The sequence below is a fragment of the Xiphophorus maculatus genome, chromosome 20, assembly GCF_002775205.1.
Source record: "Xiphophorus maculatus strain JP 163 A chromosome 20, X_maculatus-5.0-male, whole genome shotgun sequence".
Classification (NCBI taxonomy): domain Eukaryota; kingdom Metazoa; phylum Chordata; class Actinopteri; order Cyprinodontiformes; family Poeciliidae; genus Xiphophorus; species Xiphophorus maculatus.
In genome coordinates, this window is record NC_036462.1 from 19,717,270 (window position 1) to 19,733,633 (window position 16,364).

The 16,364-nt window shown below is 36.1% G+C and overlaps 1 protein-coding gene across 2 annotated transcripts in view; it reads left to right on the top strand.

Annotated features, from left to right (window-relative positions):
• Nucleotides 1-5,773: 5,773 nt before the first annotated feature.
• col7a1 (collagen type VII alpha 1 chain) overlaps nucleotides 5,774-16,364 on the top strand; it is a 75,299-nt gene continuing 64,708 nt past the window's right edge. For both annotated transcript variants that reach the window (XM_023325080.1, XM_023325081.1), the window contains exons 1-4: nucleotides 5,774-6,262; nucleotides 13,181-13,253; nucleotides 15,928-16,108; nucleotides 16,191-16,347. In XM_023325080.1, coding sequence (XP_023180848.1) covers nucleotides 13,190-13,253; nucleotides 15,928-16,108; nucleotides 16,191-16,347 — 402 coding nt within the window. In that variant the 5' untranslated portion in view covers nucleotides 5,774-6,262; nucleotides 13,181-13,189. The remainder of the gene's footprint in view (nucleotides 6,263-13,180; nucleotides 13,254-15,927; nucleotides 16,109-16,190; nucleotides 16,348-16,364) is intronic.

A 16,364-nucleotide genomic window follows, 5' to 3' on the forward strand; every position in this document is an offset into this window, starting at 1 on the left:
ATTTAGAAGGTCTTATATTAGTTTCTTCTTTTGTGTTTCGTTTCTTAGTTTACTTTTATGTTCCTTGTGCATTTGAATGTAGTTTCTTTAGATTGGTGTTAGCCATCTCTCCTTGATTGATTGATTTGTAATTTAGCTTCCCACATATTAATTTGTCCCCTTCATTCAACCTACCAGTCTTGCCTTCTCTCACTGCTGCACCCTGTTACTAATCGACCACCTGTGTCTTCTTCAGTAATCACACAGCCCAGTACTTAAGCCCCTCTGTTTTTGGTCTCTCTTCTATGACCCATTACTTTGTGAACATCTTGTGTTGCTTTTCAATTCCTATATGTTTTCTTTTTATTATCAAATTTCAAAATGCACCATTTAAATTCAGATTCTGGACCTAAATTATCCTCATGTGACCCAGTTCTTTTAATGTGGACAAGACTTCAAGATGATGAAATTTTGCAACCAGCATTTTGCATCATAAAAATGGATTTTAAAAAAAAGAAGTCATTTTTGCAAATTCATATTTTTGTAAACTATCCAAATTCCACTGCCCAATAAGAAATAAATGAAATCTCCTAATAGTGTATCTTGCATCACTTCATTTTTTTGTATTAAGTGTAAAAAATCATCCGAACTTTGTAGACTTGTTTACATCCCAAAAATGTCTCAACGTTGATCTCATTCATTCCTTTAGCTTGCAGCACTGTGTCTAGTAGAAATCATTCCCTCAATGATACGTTTTCAACACACTTTATATACTCCACTTACTTTGTGTGTAGTTTGATTACAAATTTCTCTAACCACAACGTTATTGATGGAGATAATAAATGCAAGTCATGCCCTATTTATCACCAGGACATGTGGTATTTGAGCAGAAAGCTGCGGGCGAGCTAGGACTAAAAAAAGAGTAACCTTCCTCAGCAGCAGCAGGTGAGACAGCCCATGAATTCCTGACGTTAGCTGTTCCTTTATGTTCCTGTTGAATGATGGACAGGACTAAACACCTCTCCAGGAGGTGAGCAACAAACGCATAGTCGGAGCTCTGTCTGTCAGACAACATAAACCCCAAGCTAATGCGAGTCTTGACACCAGTCTGCACTCAGATATGTAAATAAATTCAGTGAAAATAATCCCAAATCCTCACACAAAAACAGATGTTTAGCAATACGACAATGACTGTCTACAAGAATAAGCAATATGGTGGGGTAAGCTCTACTAACATCCAAGCTGTTGAACACCTGAAGAGTGAAGAGGAGATCTGTGTCGATCACAAAATGGGGAGGAAAGAGGAAAGGGCATCCCATGACATCATTCTCTCTCATTGCATAACCCTTTAAATTTTAAGCTGTTTTTCAAAAGAAAGTAGATATAAGTTACTTTAGATATCCAGAAATAACTCAGGCATTTAAGTTTTTGTGTCTTTTTTACTTTATTTTTTTGATTGAAACTGGCTAATTGAAATAATAATGAACATTTTTTCCAATGTACCCACCTCCATCTCACACACATGTTCTGACTTGTTTATCCAGCTTGCATGTAAGAGTTCATTTAAAACATTACGAGCCACAGTTCCTGCCGACTTTTCTTCTTCTTCAGTTTTTAATTTTTTGTGGTTGACCAAATTCTACTTCCTGTTGTTCCAGACTGAACACTTCAAATAACACAATACAAAATGGTAGAAACAATTTACTGGTTGCCAAGTGTAGGTTATAAATCATTTTTGACATAATAATGTGGTTTCTGGTTTTTTTATTTTTTTATTTAATGTAGCAACTTGAAAAACCTTGATCACCAATGACCAAGAGATGGATACACTCAGGAATAGATGTCGGTTCACCACAGTGAGTGCAGAGGCACACTCTAATGCATGCACACATGACTTCCTAAGTTAAATTCAGAATATTTAATCTGACATATTTGAAGTGCATTTCAATGTATTACCATGATCGTACTTGTACTTGAATAGCATATCTGAATGCAGCTCCAAAGAGGAGCTTTGAGAAAATAGACAGAGCATTATGTGAGCAAGACACCCCCAAATGGCTGCCAGAGGAGATACAACAATTCCTCAAACATGCAAGAAAGAATCAAAGCAACATGATGGGGTAACATAAAATGACATAGAGCTTTTAAAAAAGTCAATTTTACATAATGCGCCATATGTAATGTTTTTATTCTGCTTCGTAGCTATGATTAAGAAAGAAACAAAGATGAATGTGATACAGACCATTTTACAGAATAAAATATATTTGCAACTGCATCTTATCTATATTGTTCATTATAAGTGGAATCTATGAAAAGTAGAACCAGGAGAATACAGGCAAGATTCTTCTGGTGGAATGTGTTTTCATTACTGCAGCATGGCTTTGGTTTTAGTTTTGCTGGCTGACTCAAAACATCCAGAGATGCAAGATATCACATCTGGCTCACATAGGTTTGCCTTCCTGCCTGCTTGTCTAAAATGTCTCCAGCTGTAAAAGCAAAAGACTTTAATTCAATGACAGAAATAATGAAAGCAGTTGATGAGACCATCCATCATTAACCAAAACATCTATTTTGACCCCCATATGGCTGACAATCACATGTTTCATGTAAAAAAAGAAAAGTTCCTCCCCTGTAATTGAATACCTTGCAGTCACACTCCCTGATGAAGAACTTTGCCATTCAAGGGTGGGAATTTGCAACTTTACTGCCACATCTTCACTTGCAAGAATCAACATGAATAAGTGGTAATAATGTCATTGCTGGAGGGAGCTTAAAGTGTTCAGATGGAGAAAACCAAAATTATAACGTCTCCTGCTGCTTAATAAATGCACTCATATCGTGCATGGGGTACTTATAAATTATAACTGACTGCTGCATTGCAGAGTACAGTTTCCATATAGTAACAAAAGACTACAAAAGAGTAAAGCACACAGTATACAAAGTAAAAATTAACTCCTATTTTTACTAACTTTTATTTTACCATCAGTGAAACGTACAGTACAGACCAAAAGTTTGGACACACCTTCTAATTAAAATGGGTTTTCTTTATTTTCATGACTATTTATAAGGCAAGAAATCCCTCCTTATTAACCTGACAGGGCACACCTATGAAGTGAAAACCATTTCAGGTGACGACCTCTTGAAGCTCATCAAGAAAATGCAGAGTGTGTGCAAAGCAGTAATCACAGCAAAAGGTTGCTACTTTGAAGAAACTAGAATATAAGGGGTATTTTCAGTTGTTTTACACTTTTTTGTTTAGTGCATATTTCCACATGTGTTATTCATAGTTTTGATGCCTTCAGTGTGAATCTACAATGTCAATAGTCATGAAAATAAAGGAAACTCATTGAATTAAAAGGTGTGTCCAAACTTTTGGTCTGTACTGTATATAAACACCTATCTATTCGAACTTTTGTTAGTTGACTCTCACAAAGTAGGATTGCAGGAATGTGATTTAGAGCTGAGGTTACTGTTCAAATCTCTTCAGCCCTGATAGCTGCTGATCACTTCGTCCATTTATCGTTTTGCACCTTTGCAACTCTGGTCGTTTTATACCTTTTTTTAAAAAAAAACTTTATTCATACCTTCCTATTGGGGTGTTTGTACCTGCTTTGCAGTGATTTAAAATACATTTCCATAAACTACTTATACTGTAATCAAATAGGACTCAAACAAATGTTGACTGCCACTGATCTCTGTTCTCCAATAAATTTTATTTGATTTTGTTCAAAATTTGCAATATTTCATGATACAAAAAGCTATTTTTAAAGAAAACCAAATTATGAGACATATGTATTTTATTATTATTTAATATTACAAATATTGATTCACTGCTTTAAATGGATGTAGATTGGTATGAAATGCTGTGAAATTGGCCTGGAGATGAGATAATTGACTTCAGTTTATTTTTTTCTTAAAATAAGACAAAACATTGTAATATCCTTCCAGATGGCGTAAAGGTTGTCCAAGCTTACTTTGAGACATTTATTTTATTTAGTCATTATTTTAGGTTTCAGTCCAGTCTTTGGACCTACCAGCTATCAATATATTGCTGAAAATGATAAGATAAATAACACAAAAGCAGATAATCCATGTTCGATCTACAGAAAACTTGTGTAGAATTGATTTTAAATTGTTCCACAGCACCTTTGACATTATTTCTTGAATCTTTAAAAAATATCAGTATATCACTTTCTGACAATAACAAAATATCTTCCAAAACACTTGTAAAAGATGGAAAATCTCACCATTTCATGTCTCATAATCAGATATTTATCAGGGCTCACACAATGTAGCGCACTCCATGGTCAAAAACCTTGAGACTGAACAAATCAAACTAGTTTTCACACTTCTTAATGTAGGAGGGTCAACACTGGTGTGATGTCAGTCTAATAAAACCGTAACATTAGAGTTGCAGCTTTAGAGACAAACACTTGAACACAGCCTATAAAAACCTCAATGTCACAAGCAGGGTTACATTGTGAACCTGATTCTATGAACAGGAACATGGGAACATATTTGTGTGACATGGGAAAGTCTTAGAAAAACTCTTGCTCTCATCTGTGGCTACGTGCCCACTCACTAAAACACCCACTCTATTCATTCTCAGAAAGTACTGCCAGCTCTGTCTCACACATGGAATCAAGAAGTCACCGCAAAAAAAGAATCCGAGTCTCATGACTCCAGAGAGGTTTTTTTCTCACTCTAAGCTGGAATTTATGTTTTTTTCAGCTACTTGCTAACATCTTATATTTGGGTCAAGCATTTGTTTGACTCCGGTGGCTCCCAGCGTTACTTCTAAGTGAACGAAACTAGATCACATGGCAACAAGAGCAGCATTTAAAGCTTACATAGTGTTTTTGTTTATGTGTCATGTATTTTACAAATAGAAGCTGTTCACACCATGTAGAAATATATGCATATAAGGTGATTTAAAATGTTCTTATGTGAAAACTACTGTTGACAAAAACAAATAACTTTTCTCTCTCAATAAATATAACTATTATTTGAAACCTGTTTTTTGTATTAAAGCTGCAGTATGTAACTTTTATCAAAAAATGTTTTTTATATTTGTTAAAACTGTCTTGACATTTCAGGATGAGACTGAAAAAGTTGAGCTCCTCTGTCTCCTAGTATTTCTAAGTACAAGAAATACACTGCTCGGTCAGAAACAACCAATCTGAGCCAGGAGGGGGGTCTTAGCGCTGTCAATCATGCTTGTGTCTGCTGTGCTACAGCGGGTTCACCACAACAGAGCATGCCATGAATGCTCAGGCTAGTTGGTATGGCCACTGATGACGGCAGAAAAACAGTTTTCTGGGAAGCTTAGCTGTTTCCCCGCCATTAGCATAGCTGCAGCATGTTCACTAGCCTGATTGACAACATTAAGATCTGACTCCTGGCTCTAATTGGTTGTTTCTGAGTCATTTCTGCTGATGATAATACTGGGGGTTGCAGGAGCTTGTTTTTTTTGTTTGTTGTTTTTTTTTTCACAGATTATTTGCCTCACAACATGGTGACGGTTTTAACAAATACTTAAAAATCATATATTTTAAAAATAAAAGTGCATATTTTTATTTTGCACTTTTTTTTTTATTATTTACATAATTATTTACATTATTTTTTTTACATAAAAAAATTCTGTAAAGAAAAAATCATTTTATCTTAAAGTTTGAATAAAAAGGTTAACAGAACAATATTGTAAAGGTGGAAAATACTTTACACTACATCCATGCAAATGATTGCATACCCATGTAGTGTAAAGATCTAATTTGCCCCAAAAGTTTAAATCAATAAGTCAACCGATAAATAAACAAACAAACCACGAGTCCAGTTTAATCAATCTTACCCGGAGGAATAAAGATGTTACTAACAGTCAGTCTGACTTGCATTCGGCTGCAGGGAGGGAGGAGGATGAAAAAACAGCAGAAAGGGAGAGCTCAGGGGCTGCTCTCCTTCAGGCGTCCCGACAAGTCTGGACTGTTCTGCTCCTGCTTGTGTTCAACTCTCCTCGAACAAGGCGGCAGCCTGGGGAATCAGAAACTGTTTTTCACGCTGCTGACTGTCGCCTGCAGGGATGCAGCGATCAGAGCTGGGTCGCTGAGCTGGCTGGCTGGTGGTGGCGACGCGATCCTGCTCCGTGAAGTTGGGACACTGTGAGACCGGTCGTCTGTGGAAATCACTGCTGTGTGAAACACCCCCACCGCACCGTGGGCTCGGGCTGGATGTACCACAGGTGGACAGCGGCGGGCTGTGGGCCGGCGCACAGAGCAGGAATCCTCAGGTACGAACAAACTTTTTTTGCATTTCATTGCAAAGTTTTTCAAAGTGCCATTTTCATAACGCGCGTATCTGCTACCTGAAACCTTCACGCAAGGTTTAAACGCTCTGATATAACACCTGCATGCATGCAGTGCCGTTTGGTACTGATTCTGCTGCAACATCACTGTCACGAAGGATTGCTCTCACAGAAAACCTCTCCATTTTACGCACGTGTTGTCAGAAAATGTTATGAATCCCCTTCAAAGGCGGGGATCTAAAAGCCCGTGGTTAAGTCTAACAACGTGTTTTAAACTCAAACCCTGGAGTGGAACAGAAACCTAGCCGGACAGAGTGTGCACTATTAAAGCTGTTGGTTAAAGAACAACCCCCCCCAACAAAAACTAATTTGTGTTTCCCCCATCCCAGTTGCTTTACCAACTGGGTTGGGTCATGGATAACAAAATTTAAACTTAAAAGTTAGTGGATGCAAAAAGAAAAAAAATAAAATAAATATTGACTATATTAAGTAATATTTGGATTAAAATGAATTGTTTTTACTGTTAGTTTATTTCATTAGCGTGATAGAAGGTGGCAGTAAGTGACATTTTATATGTGAAACATTTTGGAAAAGTTTAACTGCACCATGCTGTTTACATTTATTTGATGTTGTGCTACTCCAACTTGAGTACAATGTCATTACCTTCCTCTGCTTCACTGGATGACAAGCATTTTTAATTAAAACGCACCAGAGCTTCTGTGTTCGGGTTTGTAAACAACCTTCATTGCTTTAATGTTATTTTCTGTCTGCTGAGCCTTATGTGCCATTTGGAGGTCAAATGAACATAAAGCAAGTGGTACCGGTACTTATTGTCAATGGAAGTGCTGTGTAAAGCTCTAACATGTACACAGTACAGAAAGTGTTGGCTTCTAAAGTTTTATGCATTGGAAAATTTGGAAACATGCTTCTCCTTCCCAAATGTGTTATTTTTAATGATGTCAGTTATATGAACTAATTTCTTATTTCATTATTTTGTACCCAAATCTGCTTTTAACAATTGTATTTTTTTTTCTGTATTTTTACATCATTTTCACAAATTAAATTAGATTAAACGGTACATCTCAAGTCCCCTGTTCAGAACTTAAGTAGCCATTTAGCCAAATACTTTTTAATATGGTAAAAAATGTCCTACATTTGTAGCACTTTATGAAGTCCAGAGGACTTTGAAGCACTTCACACTACATTCAGTCATTCAAGGCAGTAAGCTACTACATTGTAGCCACAGCTGCCCTGGAGAAGTCTGACAGAAACAAGGCTGTCATGTACCTGAGATTCATTAGACTTTTTTTAAGAAGTCTAATGAAATCTGCATCCATTTTGGCCACATATTTGGTTAAAATTGTCTTACTTTTGTCCCAACATTAACCCTTTATTTGACTAAATAAATAACCCAGGAGTTTTAAGTGTGTTGACCTCAGTTGAACTTATTTAGGATGAAGACAGTGACAGTCCTTGATTTAGGATGAAGGAAAATATGCACACTCCCCTCTGCATGCTTTATTGGTTTCAATTATCTGGTCTACATCCGACTGCACCCTCAGCTTTGTTGTGGTTTAGCTCAGAACAGTAAACAGTTAAGTTTTTTTTTAAAGTAATAATATCAGGCTCTTTCTGCTTCACCTTCATCCTCTTGCTTTTTTCTTTCTACTCTTCATTCTCTGCATATTTTCAGCCAGACTTGGTTAGGTCTCTGGTGCCTCTCTGACATTTGGTGCCAACATCTGAAAACGGCCACAGCTGGTCCCTGGGTGTGTTGGATGTGATTATCTTCATTTTCCCCGGTTGGGGATTAGAAGTAGGATATTCATTTTTGTTCTGCATTAAAGTGGTAGTTTACAATGAGTCATTTTTTGTTTGATTTCATTTGAATTAGTCTCTAATCATGTTTAGGTTTGGCTAAGTCAGCTGGAAGGCAGGCATGCTGCTGTGTCTCTGTCTTTTCATGCCCCATTCATGTTTCTGAAAGAGACAAGTTAGCCTTTGAAGACAAAGAGAGCACTTTCCTTGATTAAGTCTGTTTATGTTTTCTTAACAGAAACTCAAAGCTTGTGAAATTCTGGAACGAACTTGAACCTTTTGGAAACTATTTTCAGAGGCGATTTATTTTCATAATAGATAGATTATTGAAGTTGGCTGAAAACCATGACGATGGCAGAAGTGATTTATCTTGTTCTTGACTTGAGAATCTTCAGATGGTTTTCAGATAACCTCTGACAAGAACTCATTTATTCTTACCAATAGCAGAGAACCAAGAATACAAGATCCCTGTGGTGTGATAATTTTTAGCAGTCTTGGGTAATTTAGTGGGACATGTCACCCTCGTTTGACCCTTCAGTTCCCAGTCCGCTCACTTCACAGTCTGCCCTGAACTCTGTCACATGGTAGTGGCCCACTTCTCCTGCTGGGAGAATGGCATCTGAACTGAAATACATTTCTGTGACTCTGTCAGAGGACAAGTTTATAGCTTTGCTCAGTTTTCATACAAATCCTACTAGAAACTCTGCGATGAGTCGTAGTATTTTCCTTCTGTCCCGGAAATACATTGTTAAACTCATTCCAAAGCTGTTTCTTTCACCTTTAATTATACCTGCTTGGTTTAATTTGTCATGTGATTTGTATGGGTTGTGGCCATACAAGCCAGGAGTTTCAAAAGTGAACACATGTCTAAAGTTTCTATGGGTTTTGGAGATTCTGTAGTTCCTTTAGTGAGATCCAAAAACTAACAGTGACCATAAATATAGTGATGTGGTGTTGGGTACTCAGCCCAGTATGCGATTCTCACCACAAAATAATCTTGAGTAAAAATAACTTGGTTCCTCAGGATCATGGTATTTACACAGAGAAACCATCTAATCATCTATTTTTTATATTTAAAACAGGAAATCAACAAATGTTCATACTGCTACTGGGATTATATAACACATTGATCACTACAGTTCCAAAAATGTAATTTATAACATTTATTAATTGCATATTTTTTATTGTGATATACACACGTTAGCAAATGTATGCAAATTTGTATTTGCTTGTTAATATGTCAGATGCAGAGTGTGCCAGCTGCTTAACGAACATGTGTTAGCTGCCTACTGTAGTTTTACAGAAGGATTACTTCAATAGAGGGATGGATGGCATTATACACCAATAAGAAGTTCTTTTAGGGGTAGGAAGGCTGCAAGTGGGCACATTTCCAAGAAAATTATTTAGTCCTTTTTGTTAGTGCTGGAAGGTGTTTTCTTTCTTTCAACCTGTCTTTCATTTCACCAGTGTGCAGCTACAGGTGGGTAGGGGAAGCATTGTGTTACTCTGTGCTCCACAGAGTCAGAGAAAGCTTTGGTTAGATTTTCTGACATGTCATTAAAATAAATTTCAAAACGTAGGAATGATATGTGAAACATTTTAGCAGTTTTGAAACCATAACTTTCCAAATCCTTACTGTACCTCGATACTTGGAACTATCCTATCAGATCAATTCAAATGACTATTGATTCAAGGTTGGGTTCTGAAGGTTCCCAGCCTTCAGAACCCAACCAACCCCAGGCTTTTTCTAAGCATCTTCCAAGCAGCTGAATGTTAACCAGCAGCACAGCTAGCTTAGCATGTCTAGCTAGATTGCAGAGTCTGAAAGGTTGCTTTGGAGTCACTTAAATTCAAAAGCACAGCCTCATTTAACCTGCAGGTATTTATGTCATTGGTACACATGTAGCTATAAACATTCAACCCTGTTTTTCAAGTGACAAACATGAGCAGGAAAATGTGCTTAAGCTTTTCTATTTACTGTGTTCCCACTAAAATGTTGTAAGTCTTTGGCAGCCTTCAGCTTGGGTTCATCTGTCTCACCATTGGTTTTTATATCTTTTTTGTTAGTAAAACTGGTGCACTGTGTACAAACGTATTTGGCTGACTGCTTCACCAAACTTAAAACAGCAAGAGGAAAATAAAATGAAACGTATACAATATGATCTGCATACTCAGGAGATCTATGGATATAATTTAGCTTTAAGCGTGTGGAATCTGAAAATACTTAAAGACAAGGAAAAGTAAGACTGCATGTGCAGCTTCTCAGGCTTTATGAGAATGTTTTGGACCAAAATAAAATCTTCAGCTGGTAGTCTTGTCCGGTCTGCATCTTTTAGGGGAACAACCGTTTGTCATCAGCTGAGAGCTTTTGCCTTTCGAGATCAAAGATGAGAAGGAAAAACAATGTAGCTTGAGAAAATAATCAAATATTATTGTAAAGCTCTGACCTCTGCACATATATTAATGCTACGGTAAAGGGAATCAGTGGAGATAAATAAGAATTATTATGTGCTTTCTGGTTAAATTCCTTAATACTTTAACCCTGCGCCAACCTTCAGTAGGGATTATCAGATAAGTTACCAGAGGCTGTTTGCAGCTTGTTGCTCATTGAACCAATATTTAAGTGTTTGTTTAATTAAAGACAGATTTCAAGCCAAATTGCTAGAATCTTTCTGCGAGAGAAATAAATTGTGCTCTTCAAAATGAATATGGTACTAATTATAAATAAAGGTAATCTGTTCTACATTATTCTACTGTAGGTGTCAACAGTCTTTACCAGTCTGTCAGCATGCGTTGACTCCATCTGTCTTTCACATGCTCTCCTCACCTCAGCTATCCAACTTTCTGTCTGGTTTCAGACGTTTTCTCATAAAGTTTCAAGAGTTAAAATGCTTTATGTTGTCCTGCTGATTCCCATAAACCATCGATTTTATCCTGTTGTATAGCCTCCTGTAGTTCTATTAACTTGACAGGGAGCGTTGCATTACTCTGATGAAAAGGATATTCTTGGTTTATAGCTATGCCCCACCTGACAAAAGCTGACACATGTTATAGTTAATATTGACAGATGTTGCCATAAGTTATAAGAGAGTGTTATTTTTAAAAGGTAAAAGGAAATATTTTTTATGTCTGGAAGAAGAACAGGGATCTCATGGACTTTATATCAACCATATATAGGAATCTGGCATCTGCCTTCCATATGAACAAAAACCAAAGACAGATCGAAAACATACGGGAAAAATACTGTACGTTCCACTGCTATATTACTACTGAAAACCTACAGAGATACAGATTGGCATGTGAAGGTGAAGTGAAGTAACCTATTCCAAAAATGTAATAACATTCATATGTCTGTCTTTTAGGACCAGGATGGCTGGATAATGGTCAATGACACAAATAGTGATTGTTTTCACTGATTTCTAATGCGTGCAATCAAAAAGTGGAGACATTTAACTAAATTTTGACAGTGTAATAAACTATTTGCTGACATTTTTGAATTTCAGTCAGTATAAAAACTTTACTTTGTAACACTTAAACAAAGAGCATATTTGGTGCTTTATAGCAGATGTTTATTCACCTTATTAATTTCAGCAGTTTGAACAGTTCAGACAAGCATAGTCAAAGTTCTTATGAACTTTGAAAATAATAAATTATTTTTAAAATGTATTAAAAATAATACATTTTTAATCCTAATTGAGGGTTCAACAACATTGAGGTGGTTTAACAGCTTTGCTGGTTTTGTGGCAGTGTGCACTCAAATCAGAGAGAATTACTTATTTATTTTTATACCTTTTGTGCCATAATTGTTTGTATTTATTTGCTTACATCGTATTTGGATAACAAAATAAGGTAATATTTTCCCTCTTTAAGGGAAACAAATTTTTTCTAACAATTCTTGAACCCTGATGTAATTATACATGTCTTGAAGTCATAGATTGAATTTAGCTATTTAATATAATGCAGGTACAAAATCTCAACAATTTACAACACATCTCAAGTCTCTTTGGATCAAGACAAGCAGATCTTTATCATATAATCAAATTTGTTTCATTTATTCCAATACAATCCAGTTATGTAGTCAGATTCAGAACTTTTAGTCAAATTCAGTCCAAAATAACCTGATGTAATGATATTGAATTCATGTCGCATCTTGTGGAGAAGTAGGAGCCTAATCTAGAAAGGAGAAGGTCTCATTTCTAGATTGTAATTTCTTAAATAAACAAACCTCCAGGAACCCAGAAGGAAGCACAAACAACAAGAGAGACAGCAGGATTAACACACTTAAAACTGGATGGCTAGACAGCAGAATGACAACATTAGAATCTGTGAAAGAAAGTGACAAGCTTGTAAATGCAGGGGAGGTGATTAGTGGGACCAGAAATGTGTCCCAATCAACTCAACGACTCACAGGTGTTAAGGGTGCATGACGAATGATGTGAGAAAAATAAATCTATGTCACAGAGAAATGAAAATTATATAGACACGGAGGAACAATGAACAAAAATTAAATAACAGCAATTACAACTAAACACAAACAAATGCTACAGAAAATAAAGCCAAATTTATCAAGTATGGGAAAACTCAAAATACAACACATAAATGTTAACATTGTTTCAGTCACAGTTTTTTTGTCTTAATGCTAGCGTAGGAGTTGTTTGTACAGAAAAGCACTCCATTAATGATAAAGACTGACAAAGTGTAACATGTCAATATAGCCTGGAGCTGAACGTGACTGATATAAATGTAGATAATCTCTCTGATTGTCAGACAGAGCTGTAAAACCTGGTAAGTTCCTGCATTTAATAAGACTGGCAGACAGGATAACAAGAATCAGGCACAGACAGGACCAAGCAGTGTGGAAGCAGACAGTGACACATAACAGCTGAAGATCCGAAGAAGATGTGGAGTAAATGACTTACAAGATTAAAACGGAAATTCCAAAGATCACAAAATAACCCAACAATATGCAACAGTTTTATTGGTGATGACTAAGGAGCTGAAGGATGACAATGAGTGTGATGCTTTTAAAAAAATGTTGGTCGTGTTGCAAAAGTTGAAAGCTTTTTTCCTCTTTCGTCTGTCTAGGCTGTGAAGATGTGGAGCTGGGTTTTCACTGTTGCTGTCCTGCTATCCTCCATCACACTTGCTGATGCTCAGGGTAAAATTATTTATTTTATTTTGATCCATTTTTAGATATTCAGCTTTAGTTTTGATTTTCATCAAAACAACTTAAGTTTTTTGTCAACTTATTGATTATAATTTTGCTGCTTTTTTAACTTCTAGATCCTTTTATGTCTGAATTTTTAATCAAATTTAACTTGATCTGACTTAAATGCCTACAAAAGCAATGAAATTTGAACTTTTTGGAAATTTGCTGAACTGTATGTAAACTGAAGTTTCTTGTTTTTTCTTAGTGATGTAGTCTAGTTCATGTAATTATATATAATATATCTTATATTTTGTAGATTTTAACCGATTTAAAAGTGTGTTGATCTCAAAAATCTATGAAATATCCTTTTATCACATTGCCCAGATCATAAGTCTTCTGCATTGTGTTGCTTGCAGATTTGTGGAAAAAGAAAGATATCCACAAAACAGATGGAAAAATCTAGGAAAATGATTCTGGAAAAGTATGGAAATTAAAAACTAAACATTAAAAACCTAACAGCAGACCAATGCAGCTCACTATTCTCTATTTGGTATACATTTTAGATAATATAGAAGAGTTTGCCAAAGCCATTGTTGGATCACTCTTGTGTTTGTAGGCTCCAGTGTTAAATACTTGACTTTTACAGAAATGACTGTCGCAGCTTCTGTTTTAACACCAGCTTTTTCAGACTTGACTGAAATCTGCTGAAACCTCTCAGGCCCTCAGGCTAATCATCTGTCAATCAGAACATATCCCCCTTTTTTAAATAAAGTAACATTTCACAGAAAAAAAAGCCAAGTTTTGTTTTGAAGTTTACAAGCAAAATAAAAAGAGACAACAAAGATATTATTGTCTTTTTTTTAACTTTGAGTGACTGGCTGTAATTTCCTTTTGTTTTTGGACCGGAGGCTACATGCCTTTGAAGAACAAACCACCCAGCCTTACTCTCATGCAGATGAGTTGCTACACACTCATGGGGAAAACTATGAAGAACAGCAATCAGCTTTTCACCTGCAATTTGCACTGGACTCTCAAAGCTGTTTGAACAACATGCATGCAGGAACAATTGCACTAATAAAGTCCAGCAGATGGAAGCAATTTGTTTGCACCATTTTTTTTTATCATGGTAGTTGTTTTCTCTTCATTCTCCAACATAATAGATGCAGAAGTAACAGACACAGACTAGATACATAGATGTCTATGTAGATCAATAGATTTATTCATTCATTTAATAATTATAGTAACTTTTATAATGTCAGAACAAAGAAAGGAACTTCTGTATAGATTGATCTTTTATGCATTTGGAATCAATTCACTAAAGTCAACATGAAATACATCTGCTAAAACATTCCACAACATTCTGAATTTTGAAGAAGTGACAGAATAATTTTTAACACATTGTGTTAAAAATGATTGTATCCAATAAATATATTGGATTTAATTTGCACAAATTTATTTCCAGAAACATCTGGTGTACAGCGATCACTTCCCTAACTTGCTTTATTTTGCAACGTCTCTGCAAAACACAACCAGTTTTTGTTTTGAAAAATAAGGAGTTATTTGCTCTGATTGTGGCATACATGAAAATGGATGAGGTTTTCCTTAAATGTGTGACAAATGCCTAATTTATACGTGGCTGATTTATGTTAGTGTAAAGAAATGCTTTTTTTGCAGCTATTTGTAGAATTGGAAACAGATGAAACCCAGTAATTGAAAACATTTAGCATCACACAATAGATTTGTTTGTTGTTTGTTGTTGTTGTAGAGTTGTTTTATCTACCCCATAGTGTTTTGATTTTGACAAAGATATGCAAAGATGTTTCATTATGTCTAAAGAAAGAGTTTATTACCTCACTCAGTGCCCATTTTATTGTTTACACCTCGCTAGTTTCAAGTTGGAGAACGGTTCGCCCTCAAAAAATCCCTAAATGCTTCATTATAAATATTAAACAAGATTTTGGAGAACTTTGAAATCACAGCAGCACACAGTTACAGATGAAGCTAAACTGTCCATGATGTGAATCTCCTCTTCCACCACATCCCAACTGTACTAATTTAGATCTGGTCTGTAGAGATCACTGGACTACAGCAACTTCATCAATATGGTCAACGAATCAGCTTGAGATGATTTGAACTTTGTGACAGAAAAGGTTATCCTGCTGAAGGTAGCCATCATCAGAAAATGGGTAAACTGTGGTCAGGATGGAAGGATGAAATTAAGATATAAATTATTTCCAATTTTGATGGAATCTAGATCTTGCAGGAATTATTTAAGCATCTGCTTGTTTTTCAAATCGGTTACTTTTTAAAAAGATCGTATAAAAAATTAAACTAAAGGAACATCAGGTTTTATTTAGCTTTAAGTAACATGAGCAATTATGACTGGCTTTGTTGCAAAGAGTAGCAAGAAAAAAAAAGTGAAACTCTTATTTTACTTAAGCTTCAGTAAATTATTGAAACTAAAAAGTTGCTTTTGAAGAGAAGAGTCAGACTGTGGCGTAATTATCAATCAACTGAACCGGAGGAAAAAAGGCAGCCCTAATCCCAGACAGCAACATACCAATTTAACGATTTACTGTACAAAAGCCTCACCCTCACATTATTCAACACAAACGGAAGTTTTGAGGCTAAATTTATGGACATGGAGTAAATGATACATCACTGTTTCTCCTTCACTTTGCAGGCAGGTGTAATAATGTACAGGCAGCAGACATTGTGTTCCTGATTGATGGGTCCTCCAGTATCGGCCGCTTAAACTTCCTGCAGGTGAAGGGCTTCATGGCTGGAATTGTAAAACCTTTTGCCAGCTTTGTTAGCGAGTCGGGGATCCGGTTTGGGGCCGTGCAATACAGTGATACCTCAAGGTGACTGACAGGATTAATAACTACCTCTTTTCTCTACTTGATAAGCAGAATTACCTTATTGTTGATGTTACTCTTTCTTCAGGGTGGAGTTCACCTTTAACACATACCTGACAGGCACTGATGTCGTCAAAGCAGTGCAGAATATGACCTATAAAGGTGGAAACACACGCACTGGAGCTGGTCTAAAGTATGTTTCTGATAACTTCTTCAACCCAGCCTCCACCCGCGACGTCCCAAAGGTCTAACCACCACAATG